Source organism: Actinia tenebrosa, unplaced genomic scaffold (assembly GCF_029948245.1).
Source record: "Actinia tenebrosa isolate PJP-AT-01 unplaced genomic scaffold, QUT_ActTen_1.0 PGA_scaffold5__44_contigs__length_20552954, whole genome shotgun sequence".
Classification (NCBI taxonomy): domain Eukaryota; kingdom Metazoa; phylum Cnidaria; class Anthozoa; order Actiniaria; family Actiniidae; genus Actinia; species Actinia tenebrosa.
Window position 1 is genome coordinate 1,993,065 of NW_028292582.1, and position 24,196 is coordinate 2,017,260.

At 34.7% G+C, this 24,196-nt stretch overlaps 2 protein-coding genes across 3 annotated transcripts; both read left to right on the forward strand.

Annotated features, from left to right (window-relative positions):
- Positions 1–10: 10 nt before the first annotated feature.
- LOC116307937 (uncharacterized) lies at positions 11–5,985 on the forward strand. The gene is made up of 3 exons (XM_031718271.2): positions 11–215; positions 4,058–4,467; positions 4,965–5,985. The coding sequence occupies exons 1-3, from the start codon at positions 113–115 to the stop codon at positions 5,175–5,177; spliced, it is 726 nt and encodes a 241-aa protein (XP_031574131.1). The 5' UTR covers positions 11–112; the 3' UTR covers positions 5,178–5,985.
- Positions 5,986–6,454: 469 nt separating this feature from the next.
- On the forward strand, positions 6,455–22,749 carry LOC116307935 (sorting nexin-27). Of its 2 annotated transcripts, none has more exons than XM_031718267.2 (15): positions 6,455–6,719; positions 8,751–8,979; positions 9,776–9,850; positions 10,332–10,449; positions 12,622–12,689; positions 13,124–13,231; positions 13,603–13,681; positions 14,288–14,397; positions 15,270–15,320; positions 19,848–19,937; positions 20,366–20,515; positions 20,806–20,931; positions 21,012–21,071; positions 21,401–21,481; positions 22,075–22,749. In XM_031718267.2, the coding sequence occupies exons 1-15, from the start codon at positions 6,469–6,471 to the stop codon at positions 22,189–22,191; spliced, it is 1,713 nt and encodes a 570-aa protein (XP_031574127.1). In that variant the 5' UTR covers positions 6,455–6,468; the 3' UTR covers positions 22,192–22,749. The 2 variants fall into 2 exon arrangements, with proteins under 2 accessions (XP_031574127.1, XP_031574129.1); XM_031718269.2 differs by having other exon boundaries at positions 13,127–13,231.
- The last annotated feature ends 1,447 nt before the right edge of the window (positions 22,750–24,196 follow it).

The window sequence follows — 24,196 nt, forward strand, 5'->3', positions numbered from 1 at the left end:
AAACCTGCTTTTGAACTAAATCCAATCAGATGGCTGAATAGTTCACAGAGACGCATATATCTGTTCTGCAAACTAGTCTTGTGTGTAGCCGTGTAGGTCAAAAATTGCCGTGATGGAAGAATCCTTCGATGAGGTCTTAACACCAGTCTTGCAAAATATACTGATGGAAATTGAAAAAGATCCGAACTTGTCGAAAACTGAGCCCCACTATCAAGGTAAGCTGCCTTACACATTTCTACTCTTCCTGATTTATGAAATATTGATGTTGCAAAGACTAGATGGCCCGGCTTCAGGGCCAAGGGCAATAATGTACACCCGTCACCCCCCCCCCCCCCCCCCATAGTCTTAATTCTTGGCATACATCTTTCTCAAATAAATCGGTTATTTCAGATGAATCCTAAGGATCAAAGTGGAAAAGTTCGAAAAGTTTAAAAACTACCAATGCTGGTCTTCCGGCTCAAAATGGATTGCTTTAAAACTCTTGACAGCTGTCAGGCGATAGCTACCATGTCATGCCACCACCCCACCCCCGTTAGGGAAGAAACTATAACTTTAATACGTTTAACAGATAAATGGTGCTTCATTGATAAGTCAATAACCTGACATTTTAATTTTTGATTTTGAAAATGTTATAATTCGCGGATCAATCGAGGGCGGAAACAATAGTAATATATATCATTATTTAATGACTGTGTTATTGTTGCCATGAAGATTATTTCTTGGTCAGGTAACAGGAAATCAATTTATAAGGCCATAAAGGCCATAAATATATCTTCTCTCTTTCGAGTCTACGAAGCTCTTTAATTTAGTCGGAGTCTGTTCCGTGTTTGGCGTTCTGGCATGATTTGCTTGCTTTTTGTTTTATCTTTGTTTTTGGGACCAAACTACATCCCCCAACACGATAATTCAGATCATTTAATTCCTGATATCTATTAACAGTTTTTAAATAAAACATTAGGACAAAAAGATCATTCTTTTCATTTCTTTCCTTAATCATAATAAACCAATGCAAAGTTTGTCAAACAACATAAACGGATCAACGTGGTTGGCCGCAGGCGGCCAGCCTCCAAAAATCGTGCTCAGAAGACAATGCAAATAGAATCGACTCACGCCTATTCAATTTAATTTAGAACCTTCTGGCTGAAAAAAAAAAACAAAAAAAACAAAAAAAAAAAAAAAACAGTTTGAATAACTTCTACGGGAAGTCCCATACGATCGAAAATTTCTCGGTTGCTAAAAAAAAAAATAAATAAATAAAATGTCTGAAAAAGTCTTAAGATTTTTCATAAGTTTTTAAAATACTGAAATTCGATTTATAGCTCATGCAATTTACTGCGATCAAGTTTTGGACACTATTAGAGATAACTAGTGTGAGCTGCGTCGGTGTTTCTAATGAAACAGTAATGATAAAAAGGTAAATTTTACACCGTGAAAAGATGAAAAAACTTACTGACATTTCCTACGCTATAGTCCTTCGTCGGAGTATAAAAGAGGATAATTAGTTGTGTATTTTAGTACTGATCTATTTCCATGTTTTCTTTACTTTTTGTTTATTTTTACGAATACACGACAATAACAATATGTATATATTATCTCGTATTTTCGTAGAACCCTTCCAAAATTCGTTCCAGAAATTGAAGAGTTTCAAATTCCAATCCGCCAAATTTCAACAGTTTTATGAAAATATTTTATGAACACCAGCTAGCCCAGGTTTTTTATCCATTTACGACAAACTCACTTCATGGTCGCGATTATACCAAAAAAACTGAGTCCTGATCATCACTATTCCAAAACGACTGACCATTTTCGCGGCCACTGTCGGGCGATCCATGAAGTATGGTCAGACGTCATTTCAGAAACGACTATACCGATGACTGATTTCGCTTCTTTAGCTTATTTGGGCTGTAGTAATTACTACATATTTTACTATATTTGCTTTACTTTAATCTAAGAGTTTAATTCAAGTAAGCGAATTTACGCGTAGGAATTGCCGAGATAATTCCTAAAACAGGAAACAATCCCCTGCTCATTAAGAAGCGACTAAAGTGAAAACTATACTAAATTGCACAAGTAATTAATAAAACAATTACTATGAAACAAATAAATTAAGTAATACTAACTATAGCCTTAAGTTTTAAACTGGAAAAGGTTTAACGTACACTCAAGCTAGTCCGGCGATTTTAAGATAATAATTATGAATACTGGAAGACAAGGAATCAATTCCGTCAAACTGGGATCGAAGCCGAAAGATTCACTGACGGAAAAAGATGAATGTTCAATGGCAAAAACCAAGAGACCGTGAAGGCTCTCCTCGTTGGTTTCTTGAAAAAACTGAATAAATCGTGGAGCAAAATTTTTGACTTTAATTTCAATATTTAAAATTAAATGTTTTTTCCCCTGTTTTTATTTATTTTATTTATTTTATTATGAAGATCGCTTTAAAAGAAGAGAAATGCATGAATTATTCTTTTATTTTTCTTTGGTATACGTAAGTGAAATGTCTTTCCGTCAGTCACCATTCATTTTTCAACTAATGAGACATAATAAAGCCTTAATCGTTTCAGCAATGCTGCCGGTTTACCCCTGTAAAATATAAAAAGTTAATTTCCAAAACTATTAATTAGTTGCGTTCCTTTGGGAGACATTTCCGAAGAGAGTTATGATCTTCTTGCGTGAACCGGCCATTTTTCCAAACATGACTAAAAGTAATTATGGTTAAAGTTTCCGGAGACTTCAGTCCTCTTTGTTTCTTATACTGTTATCAGTAATTGCATTTTACACCGTGAGCAGGAACGTCCAACTGAAATCGGTGTTACACGGAAGTATGTTTGAAACACCTGTGTTTCATGTCACGGTAGCGGAGTCCCTGTCCCATTCTAGCTTCTAGTTTCTTTTTTTGTTGTGTGTGAGTAAAGTAGTTTGTTGGTTCTCTCCTGTGTTTCGAGGTTTTTTTATGTGTTCTCAGTCCTACCTCCTTCAGAAAGTAAACTTCTAAATTCTAAATTAGATAAGAATCAGAGGGCCGTAAGTTAGAAGCATATCTTTACTGCGATATATTTATTTTATTTTTTATTTATTTTTCAGTGATTTGAACAGAAAAGAAATCAAATATTTATTTACCCTCTTTAAATGAGATATTGGCTATCATTATTTCATTTTTCATTTCATTTAAACTGATTTAAACAGATATTTTTGTTGGTTTACGTATAAAATAACAACTTTTCCTAGTTGTAATATAAGTGACTTGCTGAACGTTATAAGTGACTTGCTGAACGTTAGATAAGGATCTTGTGTCCGTAATTAGTTAAGTTTTTTTAGCTAAAAATCTTGACACTAAATAAAGTTTATCTCTCTGACTTCCTCTTTCCTTGTGCCGGTTCACTGTGTAACATGCATGCGCACTTGCTCGTATATTCTCCAGTATCATCCATGTGAATAATTGACAAATCCACCTAAATTTAACTGATACTATTCGAACTTATTTAAGTTGGTGACTTTGACTTGCCATTCGTTCAATAAAAAGGATGCAACTTAAAAATTTCTCATGTGTGTGGAACATGTTTATAGTTTTGATACAAGTTGTCCAAGCTTCATTCACTTATACGTAAAAACATTTCATATACAGAGCCTATCATATGGTAGTTTTATTACGACTGTTCGTTCGCTCCAAAGAACAAACGACACCATTATTATTTCAAGTCGTCCGGGGTTTTGGCTTCCGTCAATCGAAAACTTACTAAATAAGACGAATCTTGTAACTGCATTGATAAAAGAAGGAAAAACTCCGAGAAAACGCACCGCGATGAATCAGAGTTTTCTGGGTCTCAGAAATTGATATGACGCTTTAATTTGATGCAGTTTTCTTTCCTTCTTATTGTGATCGGTTTATGCACGCCTTTCTCTCAAATTAAGTATCGGAGAGTCGATGTTGGATTTTCTTTTATTACTCCAAAGCTGTTAATGCCAACAGAAAAATCAATATATTTTTTTGCAATTCACTTTAATTACCTTTGCATCCGGTTTTTCCCCTCATATATATATTATTTATTTTTTTTAGATTGTTTCTTTGAGTCGATAACTGGCAACTCTGAGACCTGTCTCATGAAAGAAAACCATTCATTGAAGTCCAGGGAGCATCTCAATAATAGAGAGAGCCAATTCCAACCAGCTGTTGGTATATATAATTCTCTTCATTGCGACCTGAAATACTCCACGACCGCCATGTCTGGGGTCCATGTCGAATTCCTTAATCTACGGGAAGTGTACGAAAAGGCCCAAACTCGAATTAATCGTAAGTCAAGGCAAAGAATTATCAAAGGAAGAGTCGATATGGTGGTGACGTTTGATGCACAGATACAGGATATCGCGGTAATGGTAGAAAGAATTCCCAAAGCTAGAGCACTAGCTGGTGACCAATGTGGGCAGGTGTCGCTGGAAGTCAGCGTCGAGAAGCTTGAGCTGAACAAGGTTAGTATTTAGTTAAACCGAGAACTCTGCAAAGCACTATGCTATAGTAAATAAAATTTCGGCGCATTGCTCGCGCCTGTCTGCTCTGCTTGGCTGGCCGGACTAAATATCAGTCCATATCAAAAGCTTCCACCGAATAAATTCGGTAAACTTTGGGCCACTTTAAAAGGGAATCCTTTTTTGACTTCCTATTTTCATATATAAGCCGATTTTTTCCCCCTCCAAAAATTGCATCATGTCGTCAATTCCTATCAGACTATTATCAGAAAATACTAATGGAGGATTTGCCCGAATTTACTTTTTTGGGGGCCTTGCAGTTACGCTGCAAAAATATTTTAAATTTACGCGATATCTCTTACGTCAAGCAAGGATTGCAGGTACCCAGACAAGAAGGGGCATTTCCCAAAGCGAATGCTTGCATGTTGGTCACAGTAATGTAATACAAGAAGTCAGATATTTTGTGGTTGATTTTATTATCTTTGTTGTTTGTTCTATAGCAGTACTTCTCGGTGGATTTAGACTCGATTTACCTAGCACAAGATGGCCGTACACCTGTATATAAACTATCAACAGTCGATGCAGAACGCCGCAACAGATTTCACCTAGCAATCGTAGTGATATTTATCGATGGAACTCGAAGCCAAACAATATTTAGTAGACCATTCCTGTTAAGAAGCAAGAAAACGCTACGCTGCTTTAGAAGCATTTAATACTAGGTACATGCGCACTGATGCTGTGTGGCAACATGCATGTATGCATTGATGATATGCCGGTACATAATGATTTCTCGAGGTCTCTATTAGAAAAACCGCTTTATTAACACCTTATTGCTCCCTATTGCTGTTAATACTGCCGAGCAAATTTCAGATGAGCGTGAATCTTGCATATATCAGTGGCACACAAAGAATAATTCATACAGCATATCATACAAGTTAATTTTTCATATTTATCATGTGATATGTGTAACATCTAATATAGGTGAAATAAGAAATAGCATTGTATTGTGAGCTAGGTTTATTAGATATACCAGAAACGTTTTTGTAAGATTCTGAACTAAACGGAGAAAATATAATAATATAAAAAATTAGTTTTTGCAATTTTTTGAAAAGACTGCATGGTAGAAAACTTTTTTCGCTTTTGATAATATTTAATTCATTATATGTAAAAATGCACAACAATAAGTATTAATTTATCATTGAACTAGTCTGAAAGAGGCTAGGACTGTCTACGAAGAAATTCATATACAGGCTAAGAGGCCAGCTGAATTTGTAGAGTTTCGCAATTTTACATTTTTAGTTATTCAAGTTTTGGTATTAAAATTCATATTGCACTTTTTTTCTCGGTTACTGATGATCCCTTTTGGGCTCGCAATGAACACAGGTGTGCGTGTGCGGCTCGCAATATCGCATTCATTTGTGAGCCTAAGTTTGATTCTAGTTTGATAAATATAGACACTGTACAGTTAAAATATGTAAATAACACATTTATGAATATATAAATAAAGTTATACTAAAAATACTGATGTGAAAAAATTACGTTGTCCTCCTCTCTTCTGATCCTCTCCTCCTCGAGATCTATCAGTGGAAGTCCATTTCCAAGCTTTGAACATGAATGAATGAATGTAGTAGTAGTCGCTGCCTGCTTCTGGGACGATATCTATGTTATTTAAGAACGTACTAAGCTAACACATGTTTTGAAACTCTTTGAAGATCAAAACTATTTTGACAGATAAAACTAACTCGGTCAAATTATTTTTCAAATAAAGATCTTTATTTAAAAATGGACTTGTTCAAGAAGTGGAGTTCTCCTTCAAGTTTTTATCAGCTCTAAGCTGGCGTTGAATCATTTACATTGTCATATTCAATTCTTCTTTTTATCGAGTACTCGAAAAATCTAGAATATAATCTGAAGCAAAGCGCTCCCGACTCTCCCGACTCCACGTGCCATTTCTGACTTTATATAAAGAAATATGTATCACGTGACCAAACCCCCGGGTTTAAAATGGCGGACGAGGAAGACGACAGCAAAATGACGGCAGGAAAAGATCAAATTATGTGCGAGCCGAGAATTATTGAGCTCAACAAAGGAACCAATGGATTTGGATTTAATGTGCGAGGCCAAGTGTCGGAGGGAGGCCAGTTAAAATCGATTAATGGCGAGCTTTATGCACCTCTTCAACATGTGAGCGCTGTTGTTGAAGGAGGCCCAGCACACAAGGGAGGTGTTCGGGTTTTCGATAGAATCTTAGAAGTGTGAGTACAAACATCACCATCATCACCTAATCATCTTCAATTACTAGTTAACTTAGCGATTCTGGCGTTCTGAGTACCAGTACCTTGTCCCTTTAACTTTTATAATGTGAAACTGGTAGACATTTTTCTTGATTCTCTTCAAAATAAACACAACCTTCAATTGTACTTTTTTTCTAAGAATCACCGCAAAAATATCAAACAAACCTGAAACACGAGCCAAAGATTTTATCCCAGATTTTCATTTTTGATTAAGGAGTGCTTTCGACACTTTTGATTCCCGTCAAAAGCATAATGTGCACCGTTCCGAATAAAAAATATTTGAAGGTTATAATTTTTGATTCAGCTTCATTAATTTTTTTCATAATTTTCCTCCCAACTCACAGCTTACAGTTTGATTTATAAGCACTGTTAAAATATTCGGGAACCCTTCGCTAAAAAAGAAACCCCTGATAAAACATTTATTTTTCATTTTCTATTGACCTGTTAACATATAAGACTTTGAATGCTACCTTGAAAAATTCTTTCAAATAATTTGCCAGGGAAATAAATGACTTTTTGTCCTAATCATTTTTTCCGTCACAAATTAATTCCGGTGTTTGAAAATGAAACCATGAACGTACTTCTTGTTTTAGCTCTATAGGTCATGCACTTTCACTTCTTTCGTTTCTAAACACTATTTAATAAATCAGCCATTTAAAATGTGCTCAAATTTTTCACGTGCTGTATTTCAGTCTTTCGTAGTTCCAGCTCTCTGAAAACCCTCTGAGCAAGAGCTGCAAAAATATCTTCTAGAATAAACATTATGTATTGCATATGTTGGTAGACAATATTAGTTTGTTGAGGCAAAAAAAAAAAAAAAAAAAATCATTTTCAAAAGCAACATTTTTGATCGCCATATAATTTATTGATGTGTTTTTTAAAAATTAAAGTATTACATATATAATATTATTTCCTCAGTGTTGATAATGTTATGTCTTGTCTTCATTTAAGAATTGCTTTTTTTCTTTAGTTTATTTATTGATTTGCTAAAAGATTGTTGATATTGGTCTTAAATTAATGATAGGCATATCAATAATATCAACGAGATCAGGTGTTTTTTTCTATTTGAAAAATACCAGGTGTTTTTATATATCAATATGAACTCATTACTGACTTTTAAGGATTGTTTGTCGCATTGAAAAAAAAATTGTTAGAGATTTTCGCTGCTCTTAATATTGTTTTTGTTGTTGTTTTAGACAAACAGTCTCAATCAGACTGACTGTTAATAATAAATGATTTATTACATGTTAAGAGCCTGATATCTTTTTTATTCACTCATTTTCCATCTCATATCACTCAATCACTCACTTGCAGACATGCTCGTTCATAATACGACATGCAAACTTATTAATAAAAACAATATCAAGCTCTTCCTAACCTACAGTAAATGGGGGACATAAAAGAACCTGTCAAGTGTAACGTTTTTTCATTTCCCTGAGGATGGCTGAGTAGGCCGAAAGCTCGGATTATAATTATTTGGTTGATAAAACAAATTATTATGAATAAAAGAACCTGTTGAATTATTTGTGTAAGAGTAGGGGATTGTCCCACGGTTCAACAGCCTATCCCAATTTGGAGGCATAGTACTAATCTACTAACAACATCACACTCATGATTGTAAGCTGCACGGCTGCCATGGCACCTTAATATGCAGCCCGTAAAGCCCTCCACTGGTTATAAAATGTAAAAATGCATTGAGATATTTGAAATGAGCTATAGAAGTACCCCATTATTTATTTATTTATTATAGTTATCATGTGATAATATATTTTCATATGCAATACCATATATTATGCCATAATGGTACTCAAAGGTAATATGGTTCGTTAATGTATCATTATGTATATGAAATATATAACAGCAGACACGTAACAATATAAAAACATCAAAGTGAAATTAGCGGGTTAGGTGTAAAGAGCACAATATTAAAACTTTTTGTACAATGGTTTTGTAAAATGTTAATATGGTAATATATTGATCTCTATTTTTTAGCAATGGTGAAAATGTGGAAGGAGCCACGCACAAGCATGTTGTTGAGCTTATCAAGAAAGGAGGATCTCATTTGAAACTTGTGGTGATATCTGTCAGCCAATCAGAGTCTGAAAAACTAGACAGCGATAGCTCTTCTGGTGCAGAATATTATGATTACTCTGATAGAAGAGTTGCTCCTATAGCTGTTCCTGAAACCAGACAAGTCCAATGTGGAGGGGAAAGTTATGTGGTAAAGTAATGCTTCTTTGTTTTTGTTTTTCTTGTTTTTTTATTTTAGAATTTTCAAAATAATGATCCTCATCAGGGGGGGCAAATATTAAATATCATATCAGGCCCCATGTCACTCCCATGATCAATGTTTCTCTCTTTAATTTGATGCTTTTCTAGTCATAAATCATACTGCCTTTGTAGGTGATAATATCATGCCATAATTCGTTTTGGTCAATTGATATTTGGACATTTGACATGAATTATCAACCAGAAATACATGTTGAAGAAAATAATAGAAAACATGCACATGTTTTGTGTGCAGATACAGTATAAGTGATGCAGGGATTGGCAGAATACAAGAGAAGTTTTAGGAAAAGCACAACACTCTTCTCAATAGACCAATCCTGACTATGCTTGATTGTCCACCCAAACAATGCATAGTTTAGGACCTAGAAATGAGAGGTTCATTTTTCTACCAATCTTAATTATGCAATTTCTTGAAAAACTAAAATAGCTTTTAAGCATTATTCATACTACTACAAAGGTTGAGAGGAGGAGGTGGTTTGGACCATCAAACCACCCCTAGAGGTGGGCCTGTTATAACTGCACCCAGCCTTGCAAGCAATCTTTTTTTTGTATAATTCATTTGAGTTTCTTGCACTGTGATTTTTTTAGGCTACAACACCAACCTTTTCCAGGCTACAATACACATCACTACTGCAAGGATGACTTTTGATCAGAATTTATATTTAATACAGACTGAAGTTAACCAATCATTTAATTACAGAATGTTTTTTCTTTACTTTCTTTTTTAGGTTTATAACATTTACTATAATAATAGGCACATATGCTCCAAGCGATACAAAGAGTTTTCCAACCTACACACTCAAGTAAATATTGTCTTTACTATATATCTTTTTTATCCACTTCTCAAAGCAGTTACATTGAATCATATGTATTTGTCATTTGTGTAAATAAAAAACAAATAGACAGACAATCAGGGTTTGAAATTTGTTTTCAAAGTTATAGCTACAAAATGCTTGTGGGTTTGAAAGCTATATCCAAAAATAATTTATATTGATGTCTGTGCTTTCTTTTGTGAAAACAGATGGCCAAACAGACATAGACATAAACAAGGATGACCAAATATATGAAATGTATTGATAACAGAAAAAATATCATACACATAGACTGACAGACAGAAAGACAGACAGAAAGAAAGACAGAAAGACAGACAGACAGAACAGACAAACAGACAGATAAATAGACAGACAGACAAAAAGACAAAGAGAAAAAATATATTATGTTAATAAACTATTATTGAATAAATATTGAATCGATTTAATTGCTGTTTCCATCATGTAATTTCAGTTACGTAGGGAATTTAGAGATTTTCAGTTTCCAAAATTCCCTGGTAAATGGCCATTCCACTTGACAGAACAGCAGTTGGAGGGAAGAAGAAAAGGCTTGGAGAATTACATGCAGCAAGGTAAGAGTTCCAACCATCTTTATATATATATATACATATGAGTAACAAGCAAGAGGGGAGAGGATGTAGAAAGCGAGACTAATAATCTCACAACAGTTGAGCATAACTGTTCACGTCTAGAATGAGGGTAGTAAGGTACTGGTAGAAGAAAAGCTTAGTACATTCTTTATTTTAATCCCTTCCTGCTCAGACTCACCCTCATTTTATCTCCATTACCTGGGTGTGACCAGCAAGGACAATTCCCAGAACAATAGAGATGTATGGATAGGAAACAAAAGTGCACAGTTAGTAACATGAAAGGGGATAGGAAGGGGTAGAAGACAATACCAATGATGTACACCTATTTCAAAAACTGTGGTCGTTCCAAGAACTGAAATCTGAAGCAATGCTTCATTTAAAGTGCACATGAACCCTTCGACAATACTTTCAGTACTGATTCTACATAAAGCAAATAGTTGAATGGTAAAATATTTCTTGATTTGAGTGATGCGTTTCTAAGTTATGAAGGTTTATACTTCCAATATGCTAATGAGTGTGACGTCTATTAAGGCTTAATCAAATATACAAAATCGAACTGGTTCATAGATACAGTATTTAAGAAGCATCATTATTTTACTCATGGTTTACATGAAAGCTATTTACAATTTTTATTTTCAAAATGGCCAGCATTTAGTATTATTAGTTACAACAAAAACACTCAAATACCTTACCTGACGTCATCATCATTAACATATTGGAAGTATAAACCTTAATAACTTAAAGACGCATCACTCAAATCAAGAAATATTTTACCAATCAACTATTTACTTTATGCAGAACCAGTACTGAATGTATTGTCAAAGGGTTCATTTGCACTTTAACAGTTCCACTAAGTGACCATGAATAATAGTTCCAAGCAGAGGCTGGAGTTGCCATGCTTGATATACTGTAGTTTTGCTATGAACAGAAACTCCAACCTTGACATGAAACTATTATTCATGGTCATTGGACCAAACTGTAAAGTTGAGTATTCATTAGTACAGGCCATCTCTGTAAGGTGGTTGCTTATTTAGATATTACAACTTAAACTTGTTGCAAACTACTAAGTACAGTGCAACCTATACATTAACCAAGGCCACCCAAGTAAATTTTAAATCAAATTCATAAATCATGTTTTTGACGCTGAATAACAGGATCGGTGACAAATTCTGAGTTTGAAATGTTTCTTGTTCACTCCTGATCACACACATACCTCCCCATATAAAGCAAAATATATGCTCTTGAAGGGAAAAATGTGAAAATTTTGTGGAAATTACATTATTTAAATACTCAATCCTGATTGACAAATTTCTGTGAAAATTTGTCTTGGGGTCTTGGTTGGTGTAAGTTTTAATGTAAAAAGACTGCCAAAACAATTATCACTTTCCTCCATTTTAAATTCACATCTCAAAGCCTGGACAATTATATCATGTCTCATATTTCAGATTTCATATCTCCAACCAACAATGCTTTTTTTTTAAATGGGGCATAACCAACCACAATGCATTGTAACAGAATAAGTACTCAGACTCGGTAGTGATACTGTAGGATAACTAGGATATTTTTCGTTAACCCCAAGTTTTTCCTCATATCTGTTGTACTATTCCCTTTCTTGTTCAGACAGCAAACACATGAAAATAATTGTTCAAAGTCTTCTGATATTCATTGTTCTAAAAACACTTATTGGTACTTTTTTATGGCCATGGGCTCTAACTTAAAGTGCTACTACGACGAAAATCGCTCAAACTTGGATTCAGCTGAAACTTCCTAAAAATACTCTTTAAAGGTCCAATAATCACTGTATGAAGTGTTTTCTCGATATTCAGTACGAAAGTATGATATTTTTACGATTATTTTTTGGAGTCTGTGACGTCATACACTCAACATCAAACATTGCTACACATATTTCTTTGTATATAAATCCTTAATTTATTTTATTCCTATGAAGCCCAAAGGGCTTGTGACTATAATTTATATTTTGGGGTGTTTGGGTATTTCTTTCTCCCTTTACTACTGATATTTTGATCATAAACTACAAAGTTAAAATTGAAGCAGGATGAATTTGTACAATGTATATTAACTTGGTTGTTGTAACTTAATTGCATGTAAGTAAGGGTGGATATTAAAGGGCTTTGATTTTGTATTTTTCTCCAGTGTGTTCAGTAAGAGTCATTGGAGATTCTGAATATATGCAAGAATTTTTTGAAGAAAATACTAAAAAGGTAAACAAAAAAGATTCACTGCTAAAAAGACAAACACTTTCTATGACTAATGAAAGTAGCCAATCAAAATCCACAAAGTAACAATGTCGTAACAACTTCAACAAAGAATACTCAGAATGTTCCACTTTGGCAAAGCTTAACTTCTTAAGGGATTTGCTCCACTGCACCACTTGCTAATTATTTTACTGTTCATTGTTGGAGAATAGTCCTCTTGTCTTTGGCTTATTACACTGACTTGTTCATTGTCTTCTTGCTACACATAACTTCTGCTTTAGTCTAGCTTCACATTCTTATGATGGCTTACACCAAAGATGCGAAAACTTCAAGTTTAGTGAAATTGAATGCATGGTTTAGATTGATGACGATATAAAATTTTGTTTTATAAATAAGTTATTTATTAAACATTTGATGATATATTTTGGTTTTGTCAAAAGAAGGAGGATGACAGTGGGATGGAAGTTGAATTAAGAATTATGCTACCAGATAATACAACAGTTATTGTTGCAGTACAAAAGAAATACAAAACTAGAGAAGTTTATAAGGTAGATATTAACAGTTAAAATGGAGGTGAGAATCCCCCCAGCTCATGAGTAACCTGACTAGAGAGGGCTTTTACGACAGCCATAGAATGATGTAAGCTTCAGGATGATGAACATCATATAACGAAAGATGTTTGTACTGAAGCTAAGCCAGGATTCATCATAATCACTATCCCAGTAAACGTCGGTTTTATATGGAAAAAACAGTCTACATTAGAAATGTCTTTTATGCTTTACATAATGTCTGCTGTGAAATGCCGCTATCAATAAAACACCACCAATTAAAGAATAATACATAGTTTAATAGTGCAAAGTACTTATTGAGTGCTTTTAGTGTTTGTACTCCAATTAATTTTAATCATTTCTCTTTTTAGGCATTGATTAAAAAATTAGGATTACGAGATGAAAATGCCATAAACTTTGCTCTTTTTGAAATAATGGATAATGGTGTAGGTGAGTTGTCAATATAAGCAGGATGAGAGATTGACACGTCTCTCTCAAAAAGAAACAAATTACAAAATAAAACATGCTTCTTTCCTAAAGAGGGGTTTCATGCCAACCAGCATGTTTAAGGGCAAGAACATTGCTTCGTTTTTACGTGAAAAAAGATTTTATAATTTTATATCCCAGAGAAAAAAATCATATTGTCTGCCATAAAGATGTACACCTATTTTATTGGGCTACCTGTGGTTTGGCAGAACATTTTTGCTCTCCCTTCAATATTCTGTTACTCTCTCGCTATGCCTCTGTTATTGAGTACAGTGGATTAATATGTCAATATGGATCAATATGTCAAAACCACAGGTTCTCCGTTTAAAGTATAAATATTCAAACATTCTAAACACTTTTTAAATAGTGTACAAAGTATGTTCTAAGGATCAATAGGACCTTCCATCTCACTTATTTAAAAAAATTTAAACACACCATTATTAGGAGCAATTGGCATGTAAATAAGAACCTGTTAAGAAACTACTCAGCTAAATATATAAGATCCAATACAGCCTGACTTGGGGGAAAATACTGGTTCTTACTGTATTCATTAACTTTTTTTTCTTAAAGAACGTAAACTCCGTCGTAATGAGTTTCCACATAGCCTGTACATCAGACGTTACACAGAGACTTCTGATACATGTCTTACGATAAGAAAATGGATCTTTACGCTATCGCGGGTGAGTGTATGTCTTGCTATGCATTCTCTATTCTCTGGTTTTCTTTTTACTCTTCCTATCATAGTTTTCTGTATAAGAACGAATTCTGATACAGCTCTGGGGTGTTTTCCATTTATAAACGAATCCATCTAGCCTGCTATGCAGATTTCTGAGCGAATAAAATTCGAGTCTGCAAGCAGAATACGTCCATCCGGATGGAAACTCGTTTGCTATATATAATAAGAAAAGAGCGGGAAATTTTGATTTTTGACATCTGACATGCGTCTACCCAAATAACCAAAAAGAGCGGTAAAAGTGGATTACATTAATGAAAGACCGCGTTTAAATTTTCCCCACTCCCCCTCCCCTCCTTCTTTCCCCAGTTCCCAGTCCCCTTCCTCTCCCCAGTCCCCTTGCCTTCCCTTTGGGCCTCTACGCAAGCTAAGAACTTTCTGATCAGTTGGAATTTTCGATTTTTCTCGGTAAATGTTAAGCACCCCTGGTTTTGAATAAGCTTCTCTTGCCTCTGGCTTTACTGTGAAAAACAGCGCACCAATGGATTACCATAACTAAGAAAATTATATTTAGAACCCTTTGTTTTTGTCTGGAGTTCTTTGACTATGGGTCTAATAAAGGAAAGGAAAGAAGAAAAGGAAGGTTAAAGAAATGACGTGGGAAAAGATAGGATAGCAAGGGAAGGAATAAAAGTAATCATTTCCCCCTTCCACCTTCCTACTGACTTATAGCCAGTTAAACTGTCCCGTCCACATTCTCCAGCTTATGCTATCTAGCTCAACGAAAAGTGTATTCCTTTTTTTAATATTAGCTGATGTCGTTCATTGCAATAATGCAGATCATAGTTGTATTTGACCTATCTTCTTTCTATTTCACAGGAAGTTGCTATGGATAGTGATGAAGTGGCATTAAATCTTTTGTATCATCAGGTAGAGTCAGTGAATTTTTTCCCCTCGTGATTATAAAAACTGCTAATTTTCTTTTAAATGTTCATTGGTGTAATTCAAGAACTGGTGAAACATTTTGAGCATCATATTGGTTACAAAGCCACTAGTAGTGGTATGCCGTCAGACAACAAAGGGATCAGTGGAAATTGTCGCAGAAAAAGGCTGTCGCTGTTAAAAAAATTGAGTCAAACTTAGACCTTATTTCCAGTTAATCCATAAGTTGTCCATTCTAGAAGATGCCCATAAACAAATGCCTAAAGTACCACATCGGGTTAGATAGTAACTTAAAGCCATGTATATGACTCGCGTAATAGTATAAGACTCGCGTGATAGTAACACGAACAGAGATCAGTGGTAACCCACCAAGCAGGGCCTGAGTCATTAGATTGTCTGGCGTTACGAGGAAAAAATATAGATAGGGCGTACGGTGACAATTTTGACTTGAAAATGTGTTATCTGTTTACATAGTTTACCTGTTAATCTTAAAGGCTATAAGTTATTGGTGATACAACAGGTTCGGAAACCAATAAGAAATTATCCCTAGCTAAGACGATACGAAAGAAAATTCAACCCGGTTACCCGTTAGAAGGGTTACCCATATTAAACAAACCAGTTTACCACTAGATGTAACGACCTGGATGGGCTTGCAAAGGGGTTAAAATATACAAGAGGAAAAATGTGGAAGCTAGGGTACCCATATTACTAGGGTCCCCCTCCCCCCTCTCCCTCCTTCTCCTTGTAAATACGCACGCAAAGGCGGGAAAATGCGGCTTGGTATTAGGTGTGTATATTGAAATTTCTCAATTCTTTTCTCTGGTATAGCATGAAAATACGACGAGGATTTTGCCCTTGAAAAAAATGCTTCATCAAGAAGTGGGTTCGAGTAGGAAGATTACAACGCCGTAGCGAAAGTAAAAAAACCCCAGACCCCAGGGTAAATGCAGATGCATTGGTGTAAAACTTGGAAAGAAAATAGACTTTTCTAGATTAGCAGCGAAAATCTTAAGTGATTCCCCATCACAAAAATAATTACCGGAAACGTACATTATTTAAAATTTCCCCCTGTATGTCTAATTTCTTAAAAAAAGAGGTTTAGAAAACAATGCAAGTTTTTTGTTTTTGTTCAAAAAATCGTCACCCAAACCCCAAGGTTGGGATCCCTGTGGTGATTCTTGGGTGTCGGTCAAGTCTCAAAGGCTCATGGGATGTTAAAGACACGACCGCCATGTTGGGTGAATAGCTGGCTTTCTTTGTTAGTAAAATGCCTAAAAAGGTTAAATGTTGTGTTCCTGGGTGTGGAAATAACTACAAAACGGAAGGACCACTACATTTTTATCGGATTCCAAAAGATGCAGACATCAAGAATGCTTATAGACTGCTGCTACGAAACAAGTGTGTTCGACTCGATTCTGAAAATACAAGAATTTGCTCGGCCCATTTCGAAAGCGGCCTCAAGCTCAGTCGATGCCATCTTCCCAATATATTTCCTTGGAATAATGAAGAGGATGAAAAGACAGGTGAAAAACGTAAAAATTTAGAACAAATTGCCTCTGTCTTGAAGACAAAGAAAGCCAAATCCAACGTGTTATCAGACGAGCAGTTACGGGATCGTATTCAAGGCTATCAGTACCACGTTCCCTGGAGGTTTGACGGCGTCCCTTTACATCATGGAGTTGTTTCTTCTTTCAAAACACTCGAGGAACACGAACAAAATCGTACACAAACCGTCAATACAGCTGATATTCCAACGAGTTTGGTTGAATCAAATGAAGCGAAGCTGAATATAATTAGCTCCAACAGTCTATTCCAAACGCTTCAACAGTTAGGACAAAACCGTACTCTTCAAACCAGTAGTACTGTGAATAATCAACGAGATTTGATTCAAAGAGGCGCATCGGAATACAATGAGAACATCAATAACGCAGATATGCCGTCACAATCTATAAGATTCCATCCCGTTGCCACTGTCAATGTCCCTTTTACCTCCAGTCCTAACATGAATAATAATGCCATACCAAACACAGAACAAGTGCCTAAAGTATCAGTCACACTTGGTACTCTTGCTACACCAATCCAACAGTCTTTATCTAATGATAACTGGCCAGTAAGATCATCCCATACATATACTAGTCCATCGAAGAGTGTGTCATCTGGACCTTCACATGCATTAAACCAAATGTCGTCCATGAAGGGTGGTGGAATCCAAGTCTTGCATGTTGATAGAAACTTTTTCCAACCTGGTGTAGTAACGTCGAAGCAAGATAATGATATAAGTGTTCAAATATTAAATAACTCTCATGCGTCTATGGTTGATAATGTTGATCTTTCCATCCAAAACAGAAATTCTTCAGCTGTAGTTGCCCAGGAACAGTTTGATTCACCTCAGCCCTGCAGCAATTTTCCAGCAAGAAGTGATAACCATACTAAGATATACAAAGAAATTTCCAGTCAAACAGAAGTTTCTGAGGAAGATTTCCAGCAGATGGTCAAAAGAATGAATGGCATGCGGCATGAAAACAGGAATCTGAAAGAAGAAGTGGAAACTTTACGGAAAGCATTGCAGCAATTTAAAAATGTTCCACAATGTCAACAATTTGATATCACAAAACTTGAAAATAAGGACCTAACATTTTATACAGGTTTTGACAATTTGGAGTCATTAATGATGTTTTTAAGCATTGTTAAGGAAAGTGCTAAATTATTGCCTGTCTGGGGGAAAATACTAAAAGAAAGATTATCTGGAGATCCGGAAACAGATAATTTAACTATTCTGGGAGAACTGAGTTTGTTCATTATGAAAATTAAGTTGAACCTCCATGACACTGATCTGGCTCACAGGTTTGCTGTAACAGAAAGCAAAGTCCAGTCAGTTATTTACACTTGGTTACAAATATTTTATGCTTTTTCGCCTGGGAGCCCAGTTCACCAGCAGCTACCAGAATCAATTAAATCTGGACTGAGGGATTTTGGGATAGATTGGGGAAGAGAGTCTTTTTAAGCTGTTTATACACCACAAATCAAAGATTGGTTGAACTTTATTTATTCTTTTACTACCAATGTGAAATATACAGTGTAGGTTATTTATATAAAAAGAAAATACTGTATCACATTATGACTAGTAGAACAAAAAAAAGTTACTTGGTATTGTAAAAAGGAATAAGATATTATGTTTGTTTTTATCAACAAGTTGTAAATATTTAACAGTTATACGCAGAAGAATATTGAATATAATACCATATTCTCCGAGTCTGAAGTGAATATTTGTTGTAGTATAATATATTTTATACTTGAATATCAGAGAAAGGATAAAATTAAGGATAAAAATGTTTTAATATTACTTTTGCTTTGGAAACCTCATCAACTCAACTAGTGATCTGACCAATCACAGGACACAAAACCACATATTCAAGGCTAAAAATATACTCATTTTATATTTTATTTGAATAAGATTATTAAACTTGCTAACTATATGTTGTACATCTGTATACATTGATGTTTTCAAAAACTGAGTGTGAATCCAAAAATGTAAGACCAGTAGTAATATCCAAGTTTGAAATTCTCTGCTGATCAAAGTTAGCCTTGATTTTGTGTAGAATATTCAATAATCAATGTGTTCTAATAAAGGTCTGTGGAATTTCACAGTTTTTGTATTGATAAAGCTGTGCATTCTATACTTTATTTTTGGAATGAGTTGTTAATTAAGAAACAGTGGTTTTTATGAAATATTGGAAAAAAGATCTAGTATTTTATATTCAAAGACTTTTGTTAAAGAGTAGAATTATGTGATAAAGTGCAAACCTTATATCCCTGAAAGAGCACAAAAACTAAATGGCACTAAACACATCTATTTTAAAGGGGTACTAGCACGAAAATTGTCCAAATTTTAATTTAGCTGAAACTTTACTGGAATAACCCTTAAAGGTCTAATAATCACTGGTTAAAGTTTTTTCCTGATGTTTGGATGGCAAGTATATATTTTTGCGAATCTTTATAGGAATATGTGACGTCATTCACTCAACACTTAAAATCACTCTATACATTTCTTTGTATTTTTTAATCAAAATATCTTCTAGTTTTATACTCAGCATTGAAGAAGAGATACCATAAAATGATTCTAACTGCAAGTTATGTACTTTAAGTCCCTAAGCGGACCTTTGGGCTTAATATGATTAAAGTAAACATGAAGTTATTTACAAAGAAATGTATGGAGCGACGTTTAGTGTTGAGTGTATGACATCACAGACACCTATAGAAATTTGTGAAAATAAGGTACTTCCCATTAGAATATAAAGAAGCAACTTTAACCGGTGATTATTAAACCTTTAAAGATTATTCCATTGAAGTTTCAGCCGAATTAAATTTAGGAAGATTTTCATGCTAGTCCCCCTTCAATTGTTTCATTGCTGCTGTTTCATACTAATTAGTTAGTACTATTTCATGGATATACGGTTTGCATTGGAACCATTTCCATAGCTTTTGCAAATTCCATCTTTTTTGCATTTCCCAAAGGCTGCTGAAGATCTGAGGACAAGAAAAGTAAAAGTTGGAAATAAATTACAGAAGCTCAAGGAGTTGAAGGATACTGCCAAAAATTTAGAAGTAAGGAAGATATTGACAGAATGACTCCCTTCAAAGTGATTTTGTTCTAACCTTACAAATTTCATTAGAGTTCATTTACTATCTCCATGGATTTTAGGGTTTTCTCCAGATGTTCTGGTTTTCCTCTCTCTGCAAAACATAGCTAGCTATGCCCTAGCTGGCTATGCCCTTCATAAGCCCAGCGTCGTTTCAGGGTAGAAATAAGATTTGAAGGTTTCATCATTTTCATTTTTACGCCCAGTTCTGACTGGCGTTGTTGGGTGTGATGCATGTGTAAACTTGTTTGCATTAGGTGACATGAAAAACTTGTGTCGATAGAGTGATTTTATTGACATGTGTATTAAAAATAGTTCACATAATAGTTGGCTGGGAGCTTAATAGAGGATATACCTTAGATAAACCAGTAATATTATGTATTTTATCTACAGTACCTTAACATAGCAAGAACACTGGAGGGATATGGTACCGTGACATTCCCTCACTGTCCTTGTGATGCACGTAAAACAGGTCATGTGATTGTAGCTATAAGTATAAAGAATTTCCAAATGAATGCCTGTACAGATCAAGGAGAAATTGAGGTACAGTTACTAACAGCAAATGTATTTTTTTAAAATTAAGATAATGACAACAATTTTATTGGCTCCTTATAAATAAAAAGCATTCTTCTGATCCCCCCCCCCCCCATGAATTGTACCTGGAGTTCCAGTGTTTTGTAAAACCTGTCAGATGCTTCTCAGTAGCACAGCAAAGTCCACAAGCTCAGCATTTAATCTGAAGTGTCTTTCTGATTGTCCATTTGTTTGCTTAGAAGTGTACATGTTCCATTGCTATTTGCAAGAAAAATTAAGAATATTAACTACTTTTTCAGGCACAACAGCATATACTTGAATGGAAAGAAATCACCCAGTTTGACTCTGATACAGAGGCCATGGCATTCTGTTTTGAGTATGCCAAGGGTGGAAAAACAAGATGGGTTAAAATTTACTCAGAATTTGTAAGTATACTCAAATGATAAAGGTTGTGAAACATTCTGGCTAATTATTATTTACTCCTGTGGCATCTTCTTCATTTCAGTATGAATACATGACAGAATGTGTACAAAGAGTAATGCAAGAAATTGAGTGGAATGAAAATGTAAGTTCTAGCTTGTGATTCAGGAAATATGATCAGACGTGTAAATACAAGTGTATAAGAACAATTTATTTTGATAATGGATGGCAAATTAACATCACAATGCTAATGTTTGTAAACACCAACTAGTGCAGCTATAAATTATTCCACTAGTCAATCAGATTTAACCTGTTGTACAACCATATGCCCTGGCAGTTGTCTTACTATTCTTATTGACTAAAAGCAATTTAAAAAATAATAATTTTAAATAATTATATGTCATTTTGATTGAATAAAAAAAAAGACCCCTTTGGTATAATCTTTAATTATTAATTAATATCTGTGTCATGTAGGATGGGATTTCACCAGATGTGGCTGTGCTGCCAGAGGAATATAAAGCAACAGAACAACCAAAAGAAGAAGCTACAATAAAGGTATACTAGTCTTACTAATTAATGTGCTTAGTGCCGTCATGCCTTAGTTTAGTCAAAATTAATATCCTTTTACTAATGGGACGTCAGTAACTAGCATAATTGACCAAAACTACTTTCTCTATAAATATAATATCAGTAGTTTCATTCACCTTCATAGAGGTTTTGCACTATATCATTGCAGCAGCCATGTTAGATGGAAGGAACTAATCGTTTTACATGAGAAATAATGAAATTGAGAGGAAAAAGATTTTATATGACATCTAACATGCATGGCTTCCAGCACGTGATGGTGCAGAACTAGCTCTCTTGACATTAATATTCTGCAAAACAATAAAGCTTTGTAAGACTACTCCTTTTAGTTTGGTTTCAATAATAATAATAATTATTAATTATTTCATATCAAGAATGGGGAAATGTGGGCAAGAGTCTGGTTAGGGGTGACCCCCCCTTCCCCCTGCTAATGCCTTTATAAAGACTCAAGAATCCTTAAAGATGGAAATTTGCTACTAAACAATCAATGGGAAGGGGCTTTTCATTGGTGGATGGGGGTTATATAATTATATTTTTTTCTTTCAATTGGTTTCCCTTTACAGCATAACAAGCCACCAAGTCCATCAAGAACCAGAGCAAAATCAGGAAAATCAACAAAATCACTACCCACAAAGCAAACAGAGGTCTTTAGTGGTGCAATTGAAGATGATGATTTGTAAATGAAAGTAGATTATTATCACATTTGTAGAGATTTACATTATTTTATGCTATAAGTATAACTATTATTTAGTATGACTATGATCACTGTCAGTGGTAGATCAGCATATTATTATATCCCTCAGAATGACAGAGCAGAAAAACGACAAGGCTGCTACTTTTACGATTTGTTCTTTATCTCTCTTTCATGCTAGAGAACGTTTAGTGTTTCATTTGTTTCTCTTGTGCTTCAAACTTTTCACAAAATTCTGCTGGGAGGTATTAGTGAAAATGTTAGTTTTAGTGCTGATCAAAATATCATCTCTCCCAACGTTCAGGGCGTTATATCTCAAAATACGCATTCCTTAAATTTCCCCAAATTTTGGTATTTTGTTAATCAGCCCCAAAAGAGCCTGTTTATCAAATATATAAATCTTATTAACACATAAACGTCGCCCTGTCCCTCAGAATATTAGTATATTAATGAGTAAATATTAGCCTTGCCTACACATATATGCTTACATTTTATAAACCCCGGATGTTTATATTTTAAATGACTAAAATTAAACAAGCTACATCAAGAGTTTTGACTGAAGGAGTGTTTGGTCAAAATTTGGACTCTGAGTAACGTGACCCTGATGGAGGAAAGAGTGGAATCAAGCGAGGCAAAAAGTTGATTTTAACCTTGGAAATTAGCGTTAATGCCATTATATTAAATTTGGTAACCATAGCAATGGTATTTAAACTACTTGGGTAGGCTTACGAAATTTCCTCTTTCTCACTTTAATTTTAATTAGCAAACTTTAAGTACTGTTTACTAACGAGGAGTATTTTATCGGGTTTTGGAACCGTGAGGTGCAGTCGATTGTCTTTTGACCTGATAAAACATGATCTGTAAGTTTATTGAACTGCTTTGAAAACTTATGCATAATTCACAAACTTTTGGCGGAATAAGAGCCACCAAATACGTGGTTTGTACATCAATGTCATGTCATGTGCAATTGAGTCCAAAAAAAGGCTCCTGCAAGTTGAAGACAGCATGCAAAACTCTAGGCAGGGGCACTACCATGTAGCTGATAAGGTTACCAACAGTTTGTGTTGTTAGCATGCAGGCTATGTGCATGGTCGCTCTATCTGGTTCAGATGCTCATTAATTATTCATGACTTCATAAATTTTGACAAAGTGATGTCCAATTGAAAGATCTTGAAATTTTGTCCAAATTGGAACAGAAATTATGCTCAAATCCACTCTTACAGGGCAAGAGTATAATTTAATTTATTCACATACTTCTACACACTGGCTTTTGTATGTTAAACTGACAATGCAACGGGGGGTTGACTTTTACTTGGCCCATGAAAAGAATGGTCTTCATTAAATTAGCAGCACAGCTTACTAGCATTGCAAAGACACTAATATTATTATTATTGAAGTCAATACTTATATCAATTTATTCAATAGAAAATAAGGAAATAATTATCCACTAAAATATATATTTTATGTGGTGCTCTGGAAACATCCAGGGTTGTATTGGGGCTTTTAAAGCCCAAACGCATTATGTATGTGAAGGCAGTCATATTAGATATGGCAGGAATAATCAGTAAATTTCTGAGAGCAAATGGGTTTTGATCTGCCATCTGACCACGGGAAGCCCAAGAAGTATTATGGTATGGGCATGTGATGGTGCAAAATATCTATTGTGTAGTCCCAAAAATTATCCATACTCCCACAGAGGAATTTTTTTAAGACACCCCCCACCCCCTATCCCCGGAAATTCCAATTTTCTTCCACGCAAACTCTGTAATTTTAGTTCTTATGTAACTTTAGTTCTTATGGATAATTTCTGGAACTACGCATTGAAACACATAATTCATTGTTCAAAGAATTAATCTAATGACATTGCCATAATGCAGTATTAAATTTCATATGCAGCTAGTGTACATATATAGTACTAGTATTTGCTGGAAGGCACAAAATAAAATAATACCATTCAAATAAGTTAAAACAGCATTGAAAACTGAGGTGTCTTT